The 16,556-nt window shown below is 46.7% G+C and overlaps 1 protein-coding gene across 11 annotated transcripts in view; it reads left to right on the plus strand.

Annotated features, from left to right (window-relative positions):
- Window positions 1–16,556, plus strand: part of polr3e (polymerase (RNA) III (DNA directed) polypeptide E) — a 65,264-nt gene that overhangs the window by 29,577 nt on the left and 19,131 nt on the right. For all 11 annotated transcript variants that reach the window (XM_052022510.1, XM_052022507.1, XM_052022512.1 and 8 more), the window contains 8 exons: window positions 585–670; window positions 2,849–2,893; window positions 3,022–3,113; window positions 5,399–5,519; window positions 7,555–7,636; window positions 11,609–11,668; window positions 13,050–13,207; window positions 15,819–15,883. In XM_052022510.1, the coding sequence (XP_051878470.1) occupies window positions 585–670; window positions 2,849–2,893; window positions 3,022–3,113; window positions 5,399–5,519; window positions 7,555–7,636; window positions 11,609–11,668; window positions 13,050–13,207; window positions 15,819–15,883 (709 nt within the window). The remainder of the gene's footprint in view (window positions 1–584; window positions 671–2,848; window positions 2,894–3,021; window positions 3,114–5,398; window positions 5,520–7,554; window positions 7,637–11,608; window positions 11,669–13,049; window positions 13,208–15,818; window positions 15,884–16,556) is intronic.

A 16,556-nucleotide genomic window follows, 5' to 3' on the forward strand; every position in this document is an offset into this window, starting at 1 on the left:
CTACTGCCGCAAAACAACAAATCTCACGTCATATAAGTCTGTGATTAAATCTGATACTGAGATACTTCAGTTAGAAAGTTTAAAATAAGCAAGTTAAATAAAAAGCAATGCACAAAATGCTGGAGGAACTCAGCGGGTCAGGCAGCATCTGTGGAGGGAAATGGATAGTTGATGTTTCAAACAGAGACCCCCAGTCCTGAGGGGGGGTCTCAACCTGAAACATCAACTGTCCATTTCCCTCCACAGACGCTGCCTGACCCACTGAGTTCCTCCAGCATTTTGTGTCTTGCTCCAGATTTCCAGCATCTGCAGTGTCTCTTGTGTTTCCAAGTTAAATAAAAATAAATGTTGCCCTGATAAAAGGGTTACTGGCAGTCCCTGCAACAGCCCCAGATTCTTGAAAGGATCGGGCCATGATTTTGTCAGGTGTTTGTCGGGACCATGGGAATTTAACTAGAAAAAGTGGGGTTTGTTCTAAGACGGGAGTCACTGGTGTGGTGTGGAGATGTTCAGGTAGAGCTGGGCACAAGGGGGCAGTGTTGCCTGCGTCTGGTGTACTGATGGTGCATCTGCTCTGTATACAGGACAGCCGGTCTGAACACGAGCGACAGTATCTCTTCAGTCAGCTGGCTGGCATGGTGGAGACGTCTGAACTAACAAAATCCCCGAGGTATGAGCTGGGCATCCGCGCAGGACACTCAACTGATTGCGGTTTACGTCATAGGGAGCATTCTCTAAAAGCTCAGTGGCTCAGCCGGTGACCTTTAACTGTGCATGTCACTGGCTCTGGATCATTCGTAGGTAGACTCACAGAGCTATACAGCATGGCAGCAGGCCCTTCTGCCCAACTCGTCCATGCTGACCAAGTTGCCTACCTGAGCTAGTCCCATTTGCCCACGTCTGGCTCATATCCTCTAAACCTTTCCTATCCATGTGCCTGTCCAAATGTCTTTCAACTGTTGTAATTGTACCCACCACTACCACTTTCTCTGGCAGCTCGTTCCACACACCCACCACCCTCTGTGTGGGGGAAAAGTAATCCCTTGGGTCCTCTTTAAATCGTTCTTCTCTCACTTTAAACCTATGCCCTCTAGTTAAATAAAAATAAATGTTACTAGCTGTCCTGGGTTACTAGTAGTCCCTGCAACAGCCCCAAATACCTGTACCCTGGGGAAAAGACTGTGACCATTCACGTTATCTCTGCCCCTGGTGAGTTTTTAAACCTCTATAAGGTCACCCTTGTTCATTAAATTAGGTGTTAAAGAAGTTTTTTGAGTGTGTGAGGTCAGGGAATGGAGGAATGAAGTACAGGTCACTCTGAGCTGAACTGTCAGCCTAAAATGCTCTGCAGTGGGAGGTAGGGAGCTGGCTGGTGTCCTGTCCCAAGGGCCTGAGAGAGTGGGATGGAGCTGGGGAACACTCCTCCCACACTCCCTCGTGGATGAACTGTGGGAGCGGAGGGTGCCAGTGCTGAAAGGCTGGGAGTGGGACAGGTGGAAACTCCCCAAAACACCCGGAATCACTTCCTCGCCCCCTGTACGATGACTGAACGTTGTCAACCAGTCAGGGAACAACTGTAATTGAAATTAATTGCTGCAAATTCTTAGCAGGTCAGGTAACGTTAGTAGAGAGAAGCCGAGTTAATGGTCCTAGTCGAAGATCGTGTAGTCAGAGAGTCATGGGGCATAGAAACAGGCCCTTCAGCCCACCAATTTCATGCTGGCCCTCAATCATCCATCTATTCAAAGTCTATGCCAATCCCACTTATATTTTCCCCACATTCCCATCAACTACACTCCCCTCCTCCTCCCCAAATTCCACCACCCCTCACCCCTACGCTAGGGCGTGTTTACAGTGACCATTTAATCTACCAACCCGCACACTCTTTGGGATGTGGGAGGAAACCGGAGCACTGGGAGGAAACCTGCATTGTGTCGGGAATACTTGTCTCTGGTCACATTGACTTGGTTTCTCTCCAGCTGTTTCCAAAGGTGCTGCTGAGATACTACTCATGGTCACCAGGGCGTCTTGTGGAGTCTGAGGCCCCTGCCTCATGTTTTGGGTAGGGTCCTATGTTAGCAGCCCAGTATTCTCAGCTGACCCCTGCTCACTGAAGCACCGACTGATTTTAACAGGAGCATCCGTTCAAACTTCCTGCACCCCACCGGAGAATCCGGCAGGTCCCAGCCTTGTTTCAGCAGTTGTTTGTCTTTCATCTGCTACGTCTTGTGATTCCCTCGAAATCAAATGAAGGCTGCTCGGGACAGTTGGTCGTCGCCATTGTCCTGGGAATTCCGCTTCTTGCCCAACCTCGCTCCGTCCTTCCTTGCTCAGTGGATCTGATGCCTTCACCTCAGCCCCTGGTCACCCATGCTCTTGGGTGGGAGTCTGTTGACCAGAATCTCTTTCCCCCTCGTTACCAGTTACTCAGCCCCGGTTCTGGAGGCCTTAGTTACTGTCCGCAGGCGTGGCCACTCCTGAGGTTGCTCCTTCTAAGTTGCACTCGCCAATGTTGTTCCCCCAGTCTGACTCTGTGTTGGGAGCAGCCTCGCTTCTGGTCTTGCTAACCCTTAGGCAATTTGTGAGCTCTCTTGCAGTATTTTCCCCAAGGCTATGAGGCATTTTTTTTATGCCCCTCCAAAGGTTTTGGATCTGGGAGAAGATTAATCCACTGCAGTGGCCCTAAACCAGCACCCTGGCAAATTGTTCACTAGTTACAGCCGGGTTTGGAGCTTCTTCCCAAAGCTGTGTTGGAGTGTCTCTCAATTGAGCTGGGTGTTCGGCGGACTGATAACATGATGCAAGTCTGGTTTAGTTAACTCACTCTGTGTTTCCCCTCTTGTTGCAGTGAGTATTTGTCCATGTTGATGCCTCCGGTTGAAGAGGAAGAATTGTAAGTCAACCTTTTTCTGTACCCTGGTCCCAAGTTTTGTTCGTGTTCCAGTTCTCTCTCGTGGGTCTTTGCGGTGACGGTGTTGCCCAGGGCTGCTGCTGTAATGTTCTTTGTTCCCCCTCTTGCAGGAAGGTACCCCTGGCCCCCAGCAACGTACTCTCAATGGCTCAGCTGCGGACCCTGCCTCTGGCAGACCAAGTGAGGACCCTGATGAAGAACGGTGAGTGACGTTGAAGTATTTTGAGATGAGTGCCCTGTTGCATCAGAGTCACCCAGCACGGAAACAGGCCCTTTGGCCCAATTTGTCCATGCCGACTGTGTTGCCCAGCGAGCTGGTCCCATCTGCCCGCGTTTGGCCTATAGTTCTCTAAACCTCTCTGATCTGTGTACTTATCTAGATGGCTTTTAAATGTTGCTAACGTGCCCGCCTCAACCACTATTTCTGGCAGCTCATTCCAAATACACACCACCCTTTGTGTGAAGAAGCTGCCCCGATGTCCCTTTTAAATCTTAAACCTATGCCTTCTTGTTGTTAGCACCCCCTGTCTGGGGAAAAGACTATGTGCTTTCACCCTGTCTATGTTCCTCATGATCTTGTATCAGGTCACCCCTCAATCTCCTGCGTTCCAGGGAATAAAGTCCTCGTCTATACAACCTCTCCTTGTAACTCAGGCCCCCAAGTTCAGGCGACATCCTGGTAAATCCTTTCCGCACTCTTTCCAATTTAATAACATCTTTCCTATAACAGGGTGACCAAAACTGTATGCAGTACTCCCCAGTGCGGCCTCACCGACATCTTATACAACTGCCAACATACTTCCCAACTCCTATACTCAGTGCCCTGACTGATGAAGGCCAGTGTGCAAATGCCTTCACCACTGTATCTACCTGTGACGCTGCTTTTAGCAAACTATGCACTCCCACTCCTAGGCCCCTGTATTCCCTGTTGTTGCAAATGCTTGTGGCCTCTTCTGGCCTAAATGGGTCCAAAGTTCTGCTGCTCCCCTTGGAATCCCTCTCGCCCATCTCCCCCGTGCTGGTGCACTCCTGCTTCCAAACAAAAAGTCTTTTAAAGTTTCACCCTTTCAAAACACTTCTTTGGCCTCCCCATCTCGGCACTCTTCCCTCAAATTTGACCTGGTGATTGTCCCTGATTTTGATCGCTCTGCCATTGGTGGTTGAACCTTCAACAGCCCAGGGTCCAGAGCTCTGCAATCCTCTGTCAAAGCCTTGCTGCTTGTGTTCCCTCATTTAAATGTTCCTTTGACCGAGCTTCAAGTCACCACACCAGAACTCTAGCTGTTTATTTTTAATTGAAAAACACTAATGTGAATCACTGTGGGGGTGTGGTATTCTGTTATAGGTGCTCTATAAACACAAGTAGTTGTTGTTGTAGTATTAAGCAATGTGAGGAATTTTTCTTTACAAATGTACCGGCCTAGCACGGCACTAAACGTGCCAGGAGAATGCGTCAGGACATCTCAGGCAGCCCAGTATACCTCCGTAAAATTCACCCTGGCCTCGATTGGAGTATTGTGCAGACAGTACCTGCCGCCACACTACAGGAAGGATGTGGCCGTGCAGAAGTGGTTCACCAAGGTGTGGCCTGGATTAGAGAGTATTAGCTAGAGAGAGAAGTTGGACAAACTTGATTGTTTTTCTCTGGAGCGCTGAGGGGTGACCTGATAGAAATATATAAAATTATGAGAAGCATAGATAGAGTAGACAGTTTTTTTCCCAGGGTATAAATGTCAAATACTGGAGGGCGTAGGTTTAAGGAGAGAGGGAAACCTTTAGAGGAGATTTACAAGGTAAGTTTTTAACACACAGAGTAGGAACGAGCTGCCAGGGCTGGTGGAAGCAAACGTGACAGACAGTAATGTTTGAGGCATTTAAACAGGCACATGAACAAAGTCAATGTCAAGTTTATTGTCGCATACACAGGTGCAATGAAAAACTTACTTGCAGCAGCATCACAGGCACATAGCATCAGATAAGCAGCATTCACGAGAAAAACATAAACACAATTTTTACAGGAAAGAACACAATTAGAACAAAAACAACAGTTCGTTGTAGTGCAAAGTGGTCAGAGGGTTGCTAAACTGTTGGTTGGTTCAAGAACCAAATGGTTGAAGGGAAGTAGCTGTTCCTGAACCTGGTGGGTTGGGACTTCAGGCTTCTATACCTCCTGCCCGATGGGAGCTGCGAGAAGATGGCACGGCCCGGATGGGAACAGGCAGGGAAAAGAGGGATACAAACCATGTGGAGGCAGATGGGATTAGTTTAGATTGGCATTGTAGTCAGCACAGACATGGTGGGCCGAAGGGCCTGTTTTCTGTTCTGTTCTATTAATACTTTGTCCAAATGATAGAAAGTTTGCTTTCTGTAGAACTGCAGTAATAAGTGACTGTAATGTGGGTTATTGGAAAAGAAAGGCTTTTCTTAACACACAGTCGGGAGAAGCTGGTATGTTTCTAACGGGATCCTCTGCTTTTCTCCCTGCAGTGAAGGTGGTGCAGTTTGCGAATCTGATGGGCCTTCTGGGATCGGGGGTCGACTCTACAGCTGTGCTGCGGTGTATTCAGCAGGTGGCCATGCTGGTTCAGGGGTGCTGGGTGGTTAAGAGGTACGCGCTGAGAATCACCCAGTGTCTTGTTCAGCACAAGGTTCCTGTTGCCGAATGTAAGCTTTTGGCTGAGCACGTGTGACCTTCAGGAGGAAAATTCTCCAAGTGGAGGAGAGTTTTTTTTGTATAATTTTGTTTTGGCTTCATTTTCAGCACAGATATGACAGGCCAAAGGACCTGTTCTGTGTATACTTATACTCTCCCCTCCCCCGTCCCACACACCAAGTTCTTCTATTCCCCATGGAATGTTTTCCTGTTTTCAGTACAATGGTCTCATATCCTGACCCTGTCTGTTAGTGTTTGCAGTTGAACACTTCATTAACAGCTGATGTTGTGACTGTAACCACATAGATAGATTTTGAATACATTTGTTTGAGGGCTTCTGTTTGCCATTAAACTCCAGACTCCCTATTCCAGGACTCAGTGTTGTTCCAGTCCTTTTATTTGGCTCAATTTACTTTTTTTTGTGCTTATCTCCTCCGATTCTGCCCAATGGAACTGAGACTTTGTGCTGCTGCGTGGTTCTATCACCCCTTTATCTTTCACCTCACTGTTTACCGGTCACTGAAGAACTATTGGAATGCCATTTTCGAGTGTTTAAATAATAATAATATGTACACCAATGTAAGATTATGTAAGCCATTTAAATCATTTTTAAAGTAACCCAAGCAGCGTGATTCAACCTCTCTAGTTTTGGTCTGGGGTTATGTGGCTTTAATCTGCAGTTAACACCCAAATGCCCCTTTCTCTCCACTTTTGTCTAACGTGCCGCTGCTGTTTTATTTTTAAAGTTCTCTTCCCCTAAACAAAACTTCTGCACCAATTTTGAGGGCCTGGCTGACTGCTTGGTGTCTAGTTCCTCGGTTTCAAACTCCTTGGACCCCAAAGCCACCGTGACCAAAGCTGTTTGGGGAGCTGTATCTATGATGTACGTAGTTGGAGAGGCTGCTGGGTTTCGCACCTAATGGAAACAGTGTACAGGAAGTCGCTCTGTTGGCAGTGAGGTCTGCTGTCTATCGTCCAGAGGGGAGAAGGATCTTCGGGGTGTTCCTGAGGATGGTGATTCGGGGTGGGGCACGGGAAGGGGATGTATATATGGCAGTTCAGTCAGATTATGACTTATCTGCTTCTTAACTCCACCTCTGCAGCTATTTCTTTGGCGATCTATTAAACTCTGCAATTTTCAATTTGCCCCCAATATCAACAGCTCTCTAGTTCCTGATTTCTGTTCCCCTTGTGTGTGTGAACAGAGAGCTTCCTGAGATCAGTCGCCCACGACTGGGCTCTAATATTAACCTGGGCTCCTTGTTCTGGTCTCCCAACCTAGTGAACCAATTCTACCTGTCCTATCGAATCATAACATCTCAGTTAGATCATCCATAACCTCTGTTAAAGCCTCCTCTACAAAGTCAAAGCAGCAATTGAAAATTAAAACCAGAAATTGCTGGGAATACGAGAGAGTCAGGCGGCATCTGTGTGGAGACAACCAGTTAGTGTTTCAAACCGCCTCGGCTTCCTGCCCTTGTAAACCTACCTTCAGTTTACAATTCACTCACCCACAAAGGGCGTTCTCACCCACTTGTCCCACTGTAGGCGATGGGCAACTGATGCCTGACGGCCATGACTGGGGATCCAACTCCTGCCAACTTAGTCATACAGCTCAGAAACTGGCCCTCCAGTCCATGCCAACCAAGATTCCCATCCAATCCAGTCCCATTTGCCCGCGTTTGGCCAATATCCCTCTAAACCTTTCCTATCCATCTACCTGTGCTAGTACCTTTTGAAGTGCTGTTATGTACCTGCCTCAACCACTTCCTCTGGCAGCTCGTTCCATACACGCACCACCCTCTGGGTGGAAAAAATTGCCCCTCAGGTTCCTATTAAATCTTACCCCTCTCACTTTAAACCTTTTCTCTCTAGTTCTTGATTCACCAACCCTGTGGAAAAAGTAGCACTTCTCAGCTTGGTTTTGTCCTTTTGAATATATTTTTGTTTTTAACTCTCGACTAACATACTGCTGCCTTCCTTTGGACAGTGATGTGCTGTACCCCAAGGATACCTGCAGTCCCCACAGTGGAGTTGCTGCAGAGGTGCTGTGCAGAGGAAGGGATTTTGTTGTAAGTACACAGTGTTATCACCCGTTTCTTTAAAAATCTAACGAAATAAGGAAGACGTGCATTCCTATAGCACCTTGCACACCCTCGAGCTGTCCCCATTACATGCAACAGGCAGTTTTTCACAGACATGTCCCACAAACAGGAATGTGATGACAAAAAACACAAATATTATGTTGATATAGGGGTTAACGTTTGCCAGAACACCAAGAAAAGCTCCTGTTTGTCTTTGAGGTGGGAGCATGGAAGGCTGTGAAAGGCACTATATAAATGCACTGTCTGTCTTTATTATCAGGTTGCGAAGCAGTAGATAATGCGGAAGCTGCTCTTGTTGTGTCTTTGTTGTGTATCTAAAAGGCTGTTTGGCCTGTGATGTTTCAACATGAAAAGTACTTTGATTCAGATCAAGGTCATTTTCCCGAAGTTGGCCAGCAGGTCTGGTCTTGTGCGAAGCAAACAATGTGTGTCTGATTGACAACTCCCAGATGTTAAAATTGTCGTCATTCTTTTCAGCTGCTTCTGTGGCCTTTCCTCTCCCGATCTGTGGTGATCCTATAATGGTCAGAGATTTCTTTATTCTTCCAATTTCTGCCAGCTTCTTTCCTCCAGACATCCAAGCTCCCCTCTTGGACCTCTCGTTACTTAGACAGCACACTGCGTGTGTTTTGTGTAATCAGCTCCTTAACCTGGGGAACATTTTTCAGTTTGGTGAAATGGGAGCTGTTGGTGTTTCTCACTGGTTGTAAGGCAGGAGAATTGATCTGCAGTGGGGTTGTGGGTGCAGTGCGCTCCCGGACAGATTCACTTGTGCACTTGGGGAGAGTCTCTGCAACATGCCCAGGCAAATGTTTTGTGACAGGATGGTACATGTAGGAGTGAATGGAATGGATCAGGTTAGTTTATTCTCACATTCACCAGGGTGCAATGAAATCCCTTGCTCGCCTGAAGCTCTGAGTGAACAGTGCACATGGTAATAGAACATAGGAAACCTACAGCACAATACAGGCCCTTCGGCCCACAAAGCTGTGCCAAACATGTCCCTACCCTAGAAATTACTAGGCTTACCCATAGCCCTCTATTTTTCTAAGCTCCATGTACCTATCCAAAAGTCTCTTAAAAGATCCTATCGTATCCGCCTCCACCACCGTTGCGGCAGCCCATTCCACACACTCACCGCTCTCTGAGTAAAAAACTTACCCCTGATATCTCCTCTGTACCTACTCCCCAGCACCTTAAACCTGTGTCCTGTTGCGGCAACATTTTCAGCCCTGGGAAAAAGCCTCTGACTATCCACACGTTCAATGCCTCTTATCATCTTATACACCTCCATCAGGTCCCCCCTCATCCTCCGTCGCTAAATACAGCGAGAAGTACAAAACAGAACGGTGAAAGATTGTAGTGCGATCTGAGGCAGTGCGAGAAGAAATACCAAAGTCTCCATGCAGAATAACCGAGAGAGGTGGAGTTAAGAGTCCGAGAACGTGGCCGCACCACGGGGAAGGGGGTGTGAGAGGGGTGATCAGTTCAGGAGTCTGACAGCAGTGGGAAGGAGCTGTTCCTGAGTCTGGGCAGACTCCTTTGTGTTGGTGCAATGTAATTAGAATCGCTGGTAAGAAGAGCCACGTGCCTTATCTCCATTGAGCTTTCTCACATAACTCTAACAGCTTGGTCCTTCTGTGCATATCCACCTTCCCCTGCAACTTGCCCCTCTCTCTGGTTAAATCTCTCCTGGGTTCCTTGCGTCTCTTTTGGTAACTCGTATTGGATGCTTCTAGATTTTCACTCGTGGAAATGCTCTTTGCGCCTTCGTAATCACTCGGCAGCCTCCCTTAAGAGAAAGGAACCCCAGCCTGCTCGTCCCTTTCCTGGTATCACTGGGCTATAAACCTGTGATGTGGTATCACTGGGGTTGAAGGAATTAGCTGGCGAGGGGATACATTTACCTGTTGCTGCTCAGTGGGACAGCTGCTTACACAACCCACCAGAAGGAGCCAAGCAACACTGCATTGTTGGAAGCCTGTGCCCAACTTAGTATAGGTTTTCCCTGGCTTACAGATGGCCGATGTGTGTACGGCCAGTATGGATGAGCGTTTGGGAGTCCGGCAGGATGGATTTGCCGGCTTCTGTGGGGATGAAGGCATCTTCTGCCACCCGGGAACTCGGTTCATGGCTGCGTTTCCAACTTGTGAACTGTTCGGGTCACAGTTCACAGGAACGGAACCCTGCTGTGACCTGGCGAGGGCCTGTACACATCCTGCAGGTGGGAGCTACCTGTTGGAGGACACTTCGATGTCAGTGGCATCTTGCATTCCCTTTAAGGCATTAGAGGTGTGAGAAACAAAGGACTGCAGATGCTGGAATCTAGATGAAAAACATGATGATGCTGGAGGAACTCAGCAGGCCAGGCAGCATCCGTGGAGAAAAGCAGGTGGTCAACGTTTCGGGTCAGGACCCTTCTTCAGGACAGGTGTTACTGGGGAAAGATTGTAGTTCCCTTCTATCCTTCAGCTCAGGTGTACTCCTCACATTAAGTGCCTCTGGGGTCGCCCATAACCATCTGAGTGTGAGTAGCATTTCAGGAGGCAGCCTCCCACCTTCTACCGAACATTTCCATTTTAGTTGCTAAACTGTTGTAAGAAAACTAACCTGGACATTGTGAGCTGCTTTAGTGATTCACGGGAACTCAAGCCCAGTTCACCCCTTCAGTTTGTCCACAGTTGGCTAGATCATGGCTGCTCTGTTCACCAGCTCCATTTATTGGCATTGGTTTATTATTGTCACTTGTACCGAGGTACAGTGAAAAACTTGTCTTACAAACCGATCGTACAGGTCAATTCATTACACAGTGCAGTTACATTGAGTCAGTACGGAGTGCATTGAGGTAGTACAGGTAAAAGCAATAACAGTACAGAGTAAAGTGTCACAGCTACACTGGCTTCATTCTCTCAATAAACTTTCCAACAAAATGTGCCTTTGCAGAGTCAGAATCATACAGCACAGACACAGGCCTTTCGGCCCAACTCGTCCATGCTGCCCATCTAAGGTAGTTCCATTTGTCTGCGTTTGGCCCATATCCCTCTAAACCTTTCCTATCCATGTACCAGTCCATGTGACTTTTAAATGTTGTTATTGTACCTGCCTCAATCACTTCCTCTGGCAGCTCGTTCCATGTACATACCACCCTCTGGGTGAAGAAGTTGCCCCTCAGATCCCTTTTAAATCTTTCTCCTCTCCCCTTAAGCCTCTTTCTCTAGTTTTAGTTTCCCTTTCTCTCGGTAAAAGACTGTGTGCGTTCACCCTATCTATTCCTCTCATGACTTTATATGGTCAAATTTGTCTTGAACACATCATTGGATGCCTAGCATCCTACTCCCTTTTTGGAGCAGGGTGTGTTGAAGGAGGCAGGGGTTAGGACCCCACCCACCTGGGCCATTCTCTCTTCACCCCTCTTCCGTTAGGCAGAAGATACAGGAGCCTGAGGGCACACACCACCAGGCTCAAGGACAGCTTCCATCCCACTGTGGTTGGTTCCCTTATACGATGAGATGGATTCTTGACCCTCACAATCTACCTTGTTTGTGACCTTGCACCTTATTGTCTACCTGCAGTGCACTTCCTGTAGCTGTGACACTTCACTCTGTATTCTGTTGTTGTTTTTACCTGTACTACCTCAACGCACTCTGTACTAACTCAATGTAACTGCGCTGTGTAATGAATTGACCTGTACAATCGGTATGCAAGACACGTTTTTCACTGGACCTCGGTACAAATGACAATAATATACCAATACCAGCAGAAATAGTTTCTCATTTCCTACCCCATCAGCTGCTGTAATCCTCATGAGGAAGTTCCCCCCTCGGTCTCGAACTCGAGAAACATGTTGTGAAGATGAAGAACTAGGCCCAGTGTGGAATTGCAAACCTTCACCCTGACTTTTGATTTTTGGTTGATTTTTCCTTGTCTCCCCATCTGTAGATGTGGAAATTTACACAGGATCTATGGGTCGTCAGGAAAGAAGTCGCTGCTGTGATCAAGGTGAGTAGTGTGACTCGAACGTGGGCAGCCTGCCCTCTGGTGTCCCTGCTGCACTCACACTGCGCTGAGCTGCTAACCTTTGCAAGTCACGTCGAGTTTATTGTCAAGTACAGTGAGGTACAGGTGCAGTGGAAAAAACTTGCAGCAGCATCATCACAGGCACGTAGATTCGGACAACACACAGAGCATAAATTATCTGTAAAGTGTACATAAAGTGCACCAGACTGAAGAAAAAGGCTCTGCAAAACAAGACGTTAGTGTAAAAACGCAACTAGAAACAGTGATGCTGCATTCTAGTCACTTTACCTTGTCTGCAGTTACTAACTAAAACCTTTCACCGTGTTCTGCAAATACATTGCACCTTTTACACATTTAAATGTAGATATCGTGTAAACAGAAAAACAAATTTTAAGAAATGCATGTACTTTTGATGGCTTTTATCCACGTGACAAGATTAACATTGTTCATCAGAATTTTAACAGTACTGATAGTGGACAAAGAGACTGCAATTTGACAATCAATTGGACAGTTAGTCATTTTTAAAGTAATATATTCAATACGTGTAAAGCTTACAGAACATATTACAGCACAGGAACAGCCCTTTGGGTCCACTGTGTCTGTCCCAGCCATGATGCCAAATTAAACTAAACCTATTTGTCTGCACATGAACCATATCCCTCCGCTCCCTGCCTGTTCATGTGTCTGTCTGAATGCCTCTTAAACGCCACTATTGTATCTGCTTCTACCACCAACCCTGGCAGTGTGCCCCATACATCTCCCTTAAACATCCCCCCTCTCACTTTAAATCTATGTCCTCCTGTATTTGACATTTCCACCCTGGGGGGAAAGACTCCAACTATCTACCCTATCTCTGCCTCTCATAATTTTATAAACCGCTATCAGGTCTCCCCTCGGCCTCTGCCGCTCCAGAGAGAACAATCAAAGCCTGTCCAACCTTTCCTTAGAGCTAGTACTCTCTAATCCAGGCAGCATCCTGGTGAACCTCTTCTGCACCCTCTCCAAAGCCTCCACATCCTTCCTGTAATGGGGCGACCAGAACTGCACACAATACTCTAAATGTAGCCTGTCCAAAGTTTGATACAGCTGTAACATTACTTCCTGAGTTTTATACTCGTGCCCCAAGCATGCTGTACGCCGCCTTTACCACCCTACCTACTTGCGTTGCCACTTTCAGGGCACCATGAACTTGAATCTCATTTGTTCACATTATTTATAGAATAGTCTTGCTCAGTCTTCCAATTCACTGAGGCTGAAGGTCTGTTTGAACCTTTGGTGAACAATATCTTGCTTATAAAAGACTTGATGGCCATAATTAAAGGTTGTGTGCCCACTCTCACCTCTGCTTCCCTCTGTTGGGCAGCTCCCCCCTGAAGATGTGAAGGACTTCCTGGAGCAAATGGCTGTTTCACGTGTCAACAAAGGCTGGGAGTTCCTGCTTCCCCACGACTCCAAGTTTGTGAAGAAGCATCCAGATGTTGTCCAGAGGCAGCACATGCTTTGGATGGGAATTCAGGCCAAGTAATCTAATAATCTCCCTGTGGTCTGGGGTTGGGAGAAAACTGGCCTCAGGACATACCAGCAGTAATGAGTTGTATTGATTATACTACCTGGGGGTGGGGGGGGGGGGGGGGGGGAGGTGGCAGTGGTTGTAGAGACTCTGTTCCTGCTTTTTTAATGAAATCTTTGCACAGTTTGCAAAGGTCTGGTTCTTTGTGTCTGGTTTCTGAATGCAGGACATACAAAGAAAATGGTTCAAAATATTGACAGAAACATCATTTCAAAGAATCAGTTCAAAAACGTTCTGTGTTTAGAAGCTTGATTTGTAATTCTTCCGCATGTATCACAGTTTCTGGCTGCCAGTGAACATTTCAAGCGTAGTCACTGTGACAGTGTAGAAAACAGTTTGTTCACAAGCTCCCACACACAGCAATGTGATAATGACCAGGTAATCAGATTTAACAACGTTAATTAAGGAGCAATATTGGCTCTAGGTTGCTGGGGGATCTCCCTCCTCTTCAAAATTGCTGTGGTATCTTTTGTGTCTACAGGGGAGGGTAAGACCGGGGCTCGGTGTGATGCTTCATCCAAAATACTGTGCCGCCTGTACCTATTGTACTGGCCATTCCCTCCCCACTGCACGGGAGTCTCATCAGAGATTCTGGCGCTCAAGTCTCGAGACGGCCGATATTCCAACTTCTCTCCTTCATATTTTTAGCCTCCCTCCCTCCCTCAGATTCTTGGCCAGCTTCCGAGCTTGGAGGATCGTCAGGGAGACAGTCCATCTGGTACCTGGGTGGCTCACTGCCTGTCTTTGGTGTCATTGTTTCAGCAGGGGATGGGGAGGGGAGGGTGTGGGTGTTTGGCCCAATCTGGTGGCCCCGATCTCTGCGCTCAGCCTTCCCTTCACTGTTTCCCTGCTCAGGTGAAGCTGTTGCCATGGTAACAGAATTAGTCTGTGGCAAGGATGTTCATTTTCTCTGGCTGCTTGTCGGCTCCACCCATTAACCTCCAGTGCAGTATTGCGCACACTTGAAATTTTGTTAAAACGCCATCTTACTCAAGCTTGCCACTCCTTCAGTCTTCTTCTCAGCACAGAAGCAGCAATTTCTTTTAAAGCACACAATCATAGCTCACACAAAAAGCCTTCTCGCGCAGACTTCTGCACAGTCCCTGGCTGGCTCCTACCCCCACCCCCAGAAGTCTCACAGCCCCAGCTTCCAGCATCTACAGTCTCTCTTGTGTCTCCAAGTCCCACTGCTAACTCAAGAGCGTTGTTGATTTCAGCGAGTCTGACAGTATTATTTTACCAAGGGATCACCGACAAAATCCAGTACCTTTAGTCAGGAAGTGGCTGCGCAATGGGGCTTATTTTCCTGTTCAGTGTGCTGTCTGCTACATGCATTACATTCCAGAGGAACTGCTGGTATGCATTGTGTTGGGAGGCCAGCTTTGTAATGCATTCCTGGCTGCCTTATTTGTGAGATGTCTTAGTACTGGAGACTGAGCTGCCAGAGTAACTTGTGTAAGGGGAGCATGAAACTCTTGTTATCCCAGCTGGAGTGTTGTGTCCCAATTCTAGGTGCTGTGCTTTAAGAAGTATGTGAAGGATTTATGGAGATAGAAGACCAGGGGATGCACTAGAACAGTTCCAGGGGATGCACTAGAACAGTTCCAGGGAATGAGAGATTGCAACTACGTGCAAGGGTGAGGGTGTTCTCAGTGAGGTCGCATGGACACCGGCTATGATTTGGTGAAAATCCCCCTCCTTCCGCCAAGCACCACTGGCAAACATTTTCACCCCTCCCAACATGATAACATTATTGGTAGATATGACCTCCTCCACGAGGCTAATAGAGATGCAATATTTTAATTTTCAAGTAACTTATATTTTGAAATCTTCATGTGAAAGAATTAAAGAACACAAAATAACTTATTAATGTAGGGACAGTTTTCTAATATGTACTCGTAAAACCCACATGCTACAGAGTGAACAATCCTCGACGTATTTTGCGCAGGATTAGCTGGTGAAGAATTTAAGTTCCCATAATTTCGACAAATAATTTGTGTGTTGGTTAAGGCTGCAGCTGGTGGAGGAATGTCAATGGTGTTGTTGTCAGCAGCTTCGGGGTTTCTCTGATAAATTGTGCACGTGTGGTAATCCAGCAGCTGCTGTCAGTTTAGCAGAGAAATGCCAGTAGTTTTCCCTTAACACTACCATGAAATCGGAACCCTTTACTTATCAGAATCCCTCATTAAATTTGAACGAGTTGATTGCAAGAGAGTAACAAGTAAATAACTCATTTTTAAAAATTACCTATAGCAAGAGAATCCGAGGGCTTGTTTGGCAATTTATTTGCTGTGTAGTCTAAACAAAAATTTAATTTTAGAGACAGTTCATTTTGAATTTCTTTATATTTAACCCAGAGCATCAGGATCTTTCAATCACAGCAAGTTCAGTTCAGAATCTCCTGAATAGTCAGAGAGCCAGGGGACATTGACCCAGAGTTCAGGATCGTGTGACACTAGGGCACGTTACCTACTTGATCCGAGTTAGCAGGGCAAGCTGCTCAATTAAATGTGGGCTTTGGGACAGTGAGTTTGCCGCTGTAACTGTTGGCTTTGTCTGCAGGTTGGAGAAAGTCTACAATCTCTCCAAGGAAGAAATGATGCCAAAGAAACATGACTCTCAACCAGGTAAAGATGATAAGAAATTAGGCAGCTTTTAATCAGACAGCAAATGGGGAAGTCAGTGCTAAATTTTGATTTTTGCAAATAGCAAGTGTGGACTTTAATCATGATCATTAAAGCAGGTCCATGTTGACTGACAGATGGGGTTTAATTTTGATTGTGAGGAGTTACTGAACTTGGGGTTAATGTTCTTGGTACCGCACTTTGGATGAACAAGCTTAGACATAACTCCTCATTCCATCAATCAAATGTGCATTGCAGCAGTGGAGTGTGAATTAAAGTACTCCACCCAACAGAAAACAATTTGCACCCCAGTTAACCACAGATGTTAACAAGGTTTTGTTTCCTGATTGGTCTGTGCTGCAGGCACATGCCTAGCAGCGAGACTGATGGCAATAGGAGATTCCACAGCCACAGTCTCCCTGGGAGACATCTGTTGTTTCTTGCACACTGATAGAGCCCGAGATTGGATCAGTTCCTGCTCATACAGTCCTCTGGGAGTGGCCCTGAAAATGAGTTAACGTATTAGACACGCATGCATTCGAGCATATCCCAGCTAGCATCTGCAATATCCTTTAGTCCAACAATTCACTGTTTCTGAATTTACAATATTAGGAGTGAGAGGTAAGGGCATGAAAAGTAACATTTTGCTCAGTTCTGTAGTTAAGCTAAAATTAAT

The sequence above is a fragment of the Pristis pectinata genome, chromosome 8 (assembly GCF_009764475.1).
Source record: "Pristis pectinata isolate sPriPec2 chromosome 8, sPriPec2.1.pri, whole genome shotgun sequence".
In the NCBI taxonomy this organism is placed as follows: domain Eukaryota; kingdom Metazoa; phylum Chordata; class Chondrichthyes; order Rhinopristiformes; family Pristidae; genus Pristis; species Pristis pectinata.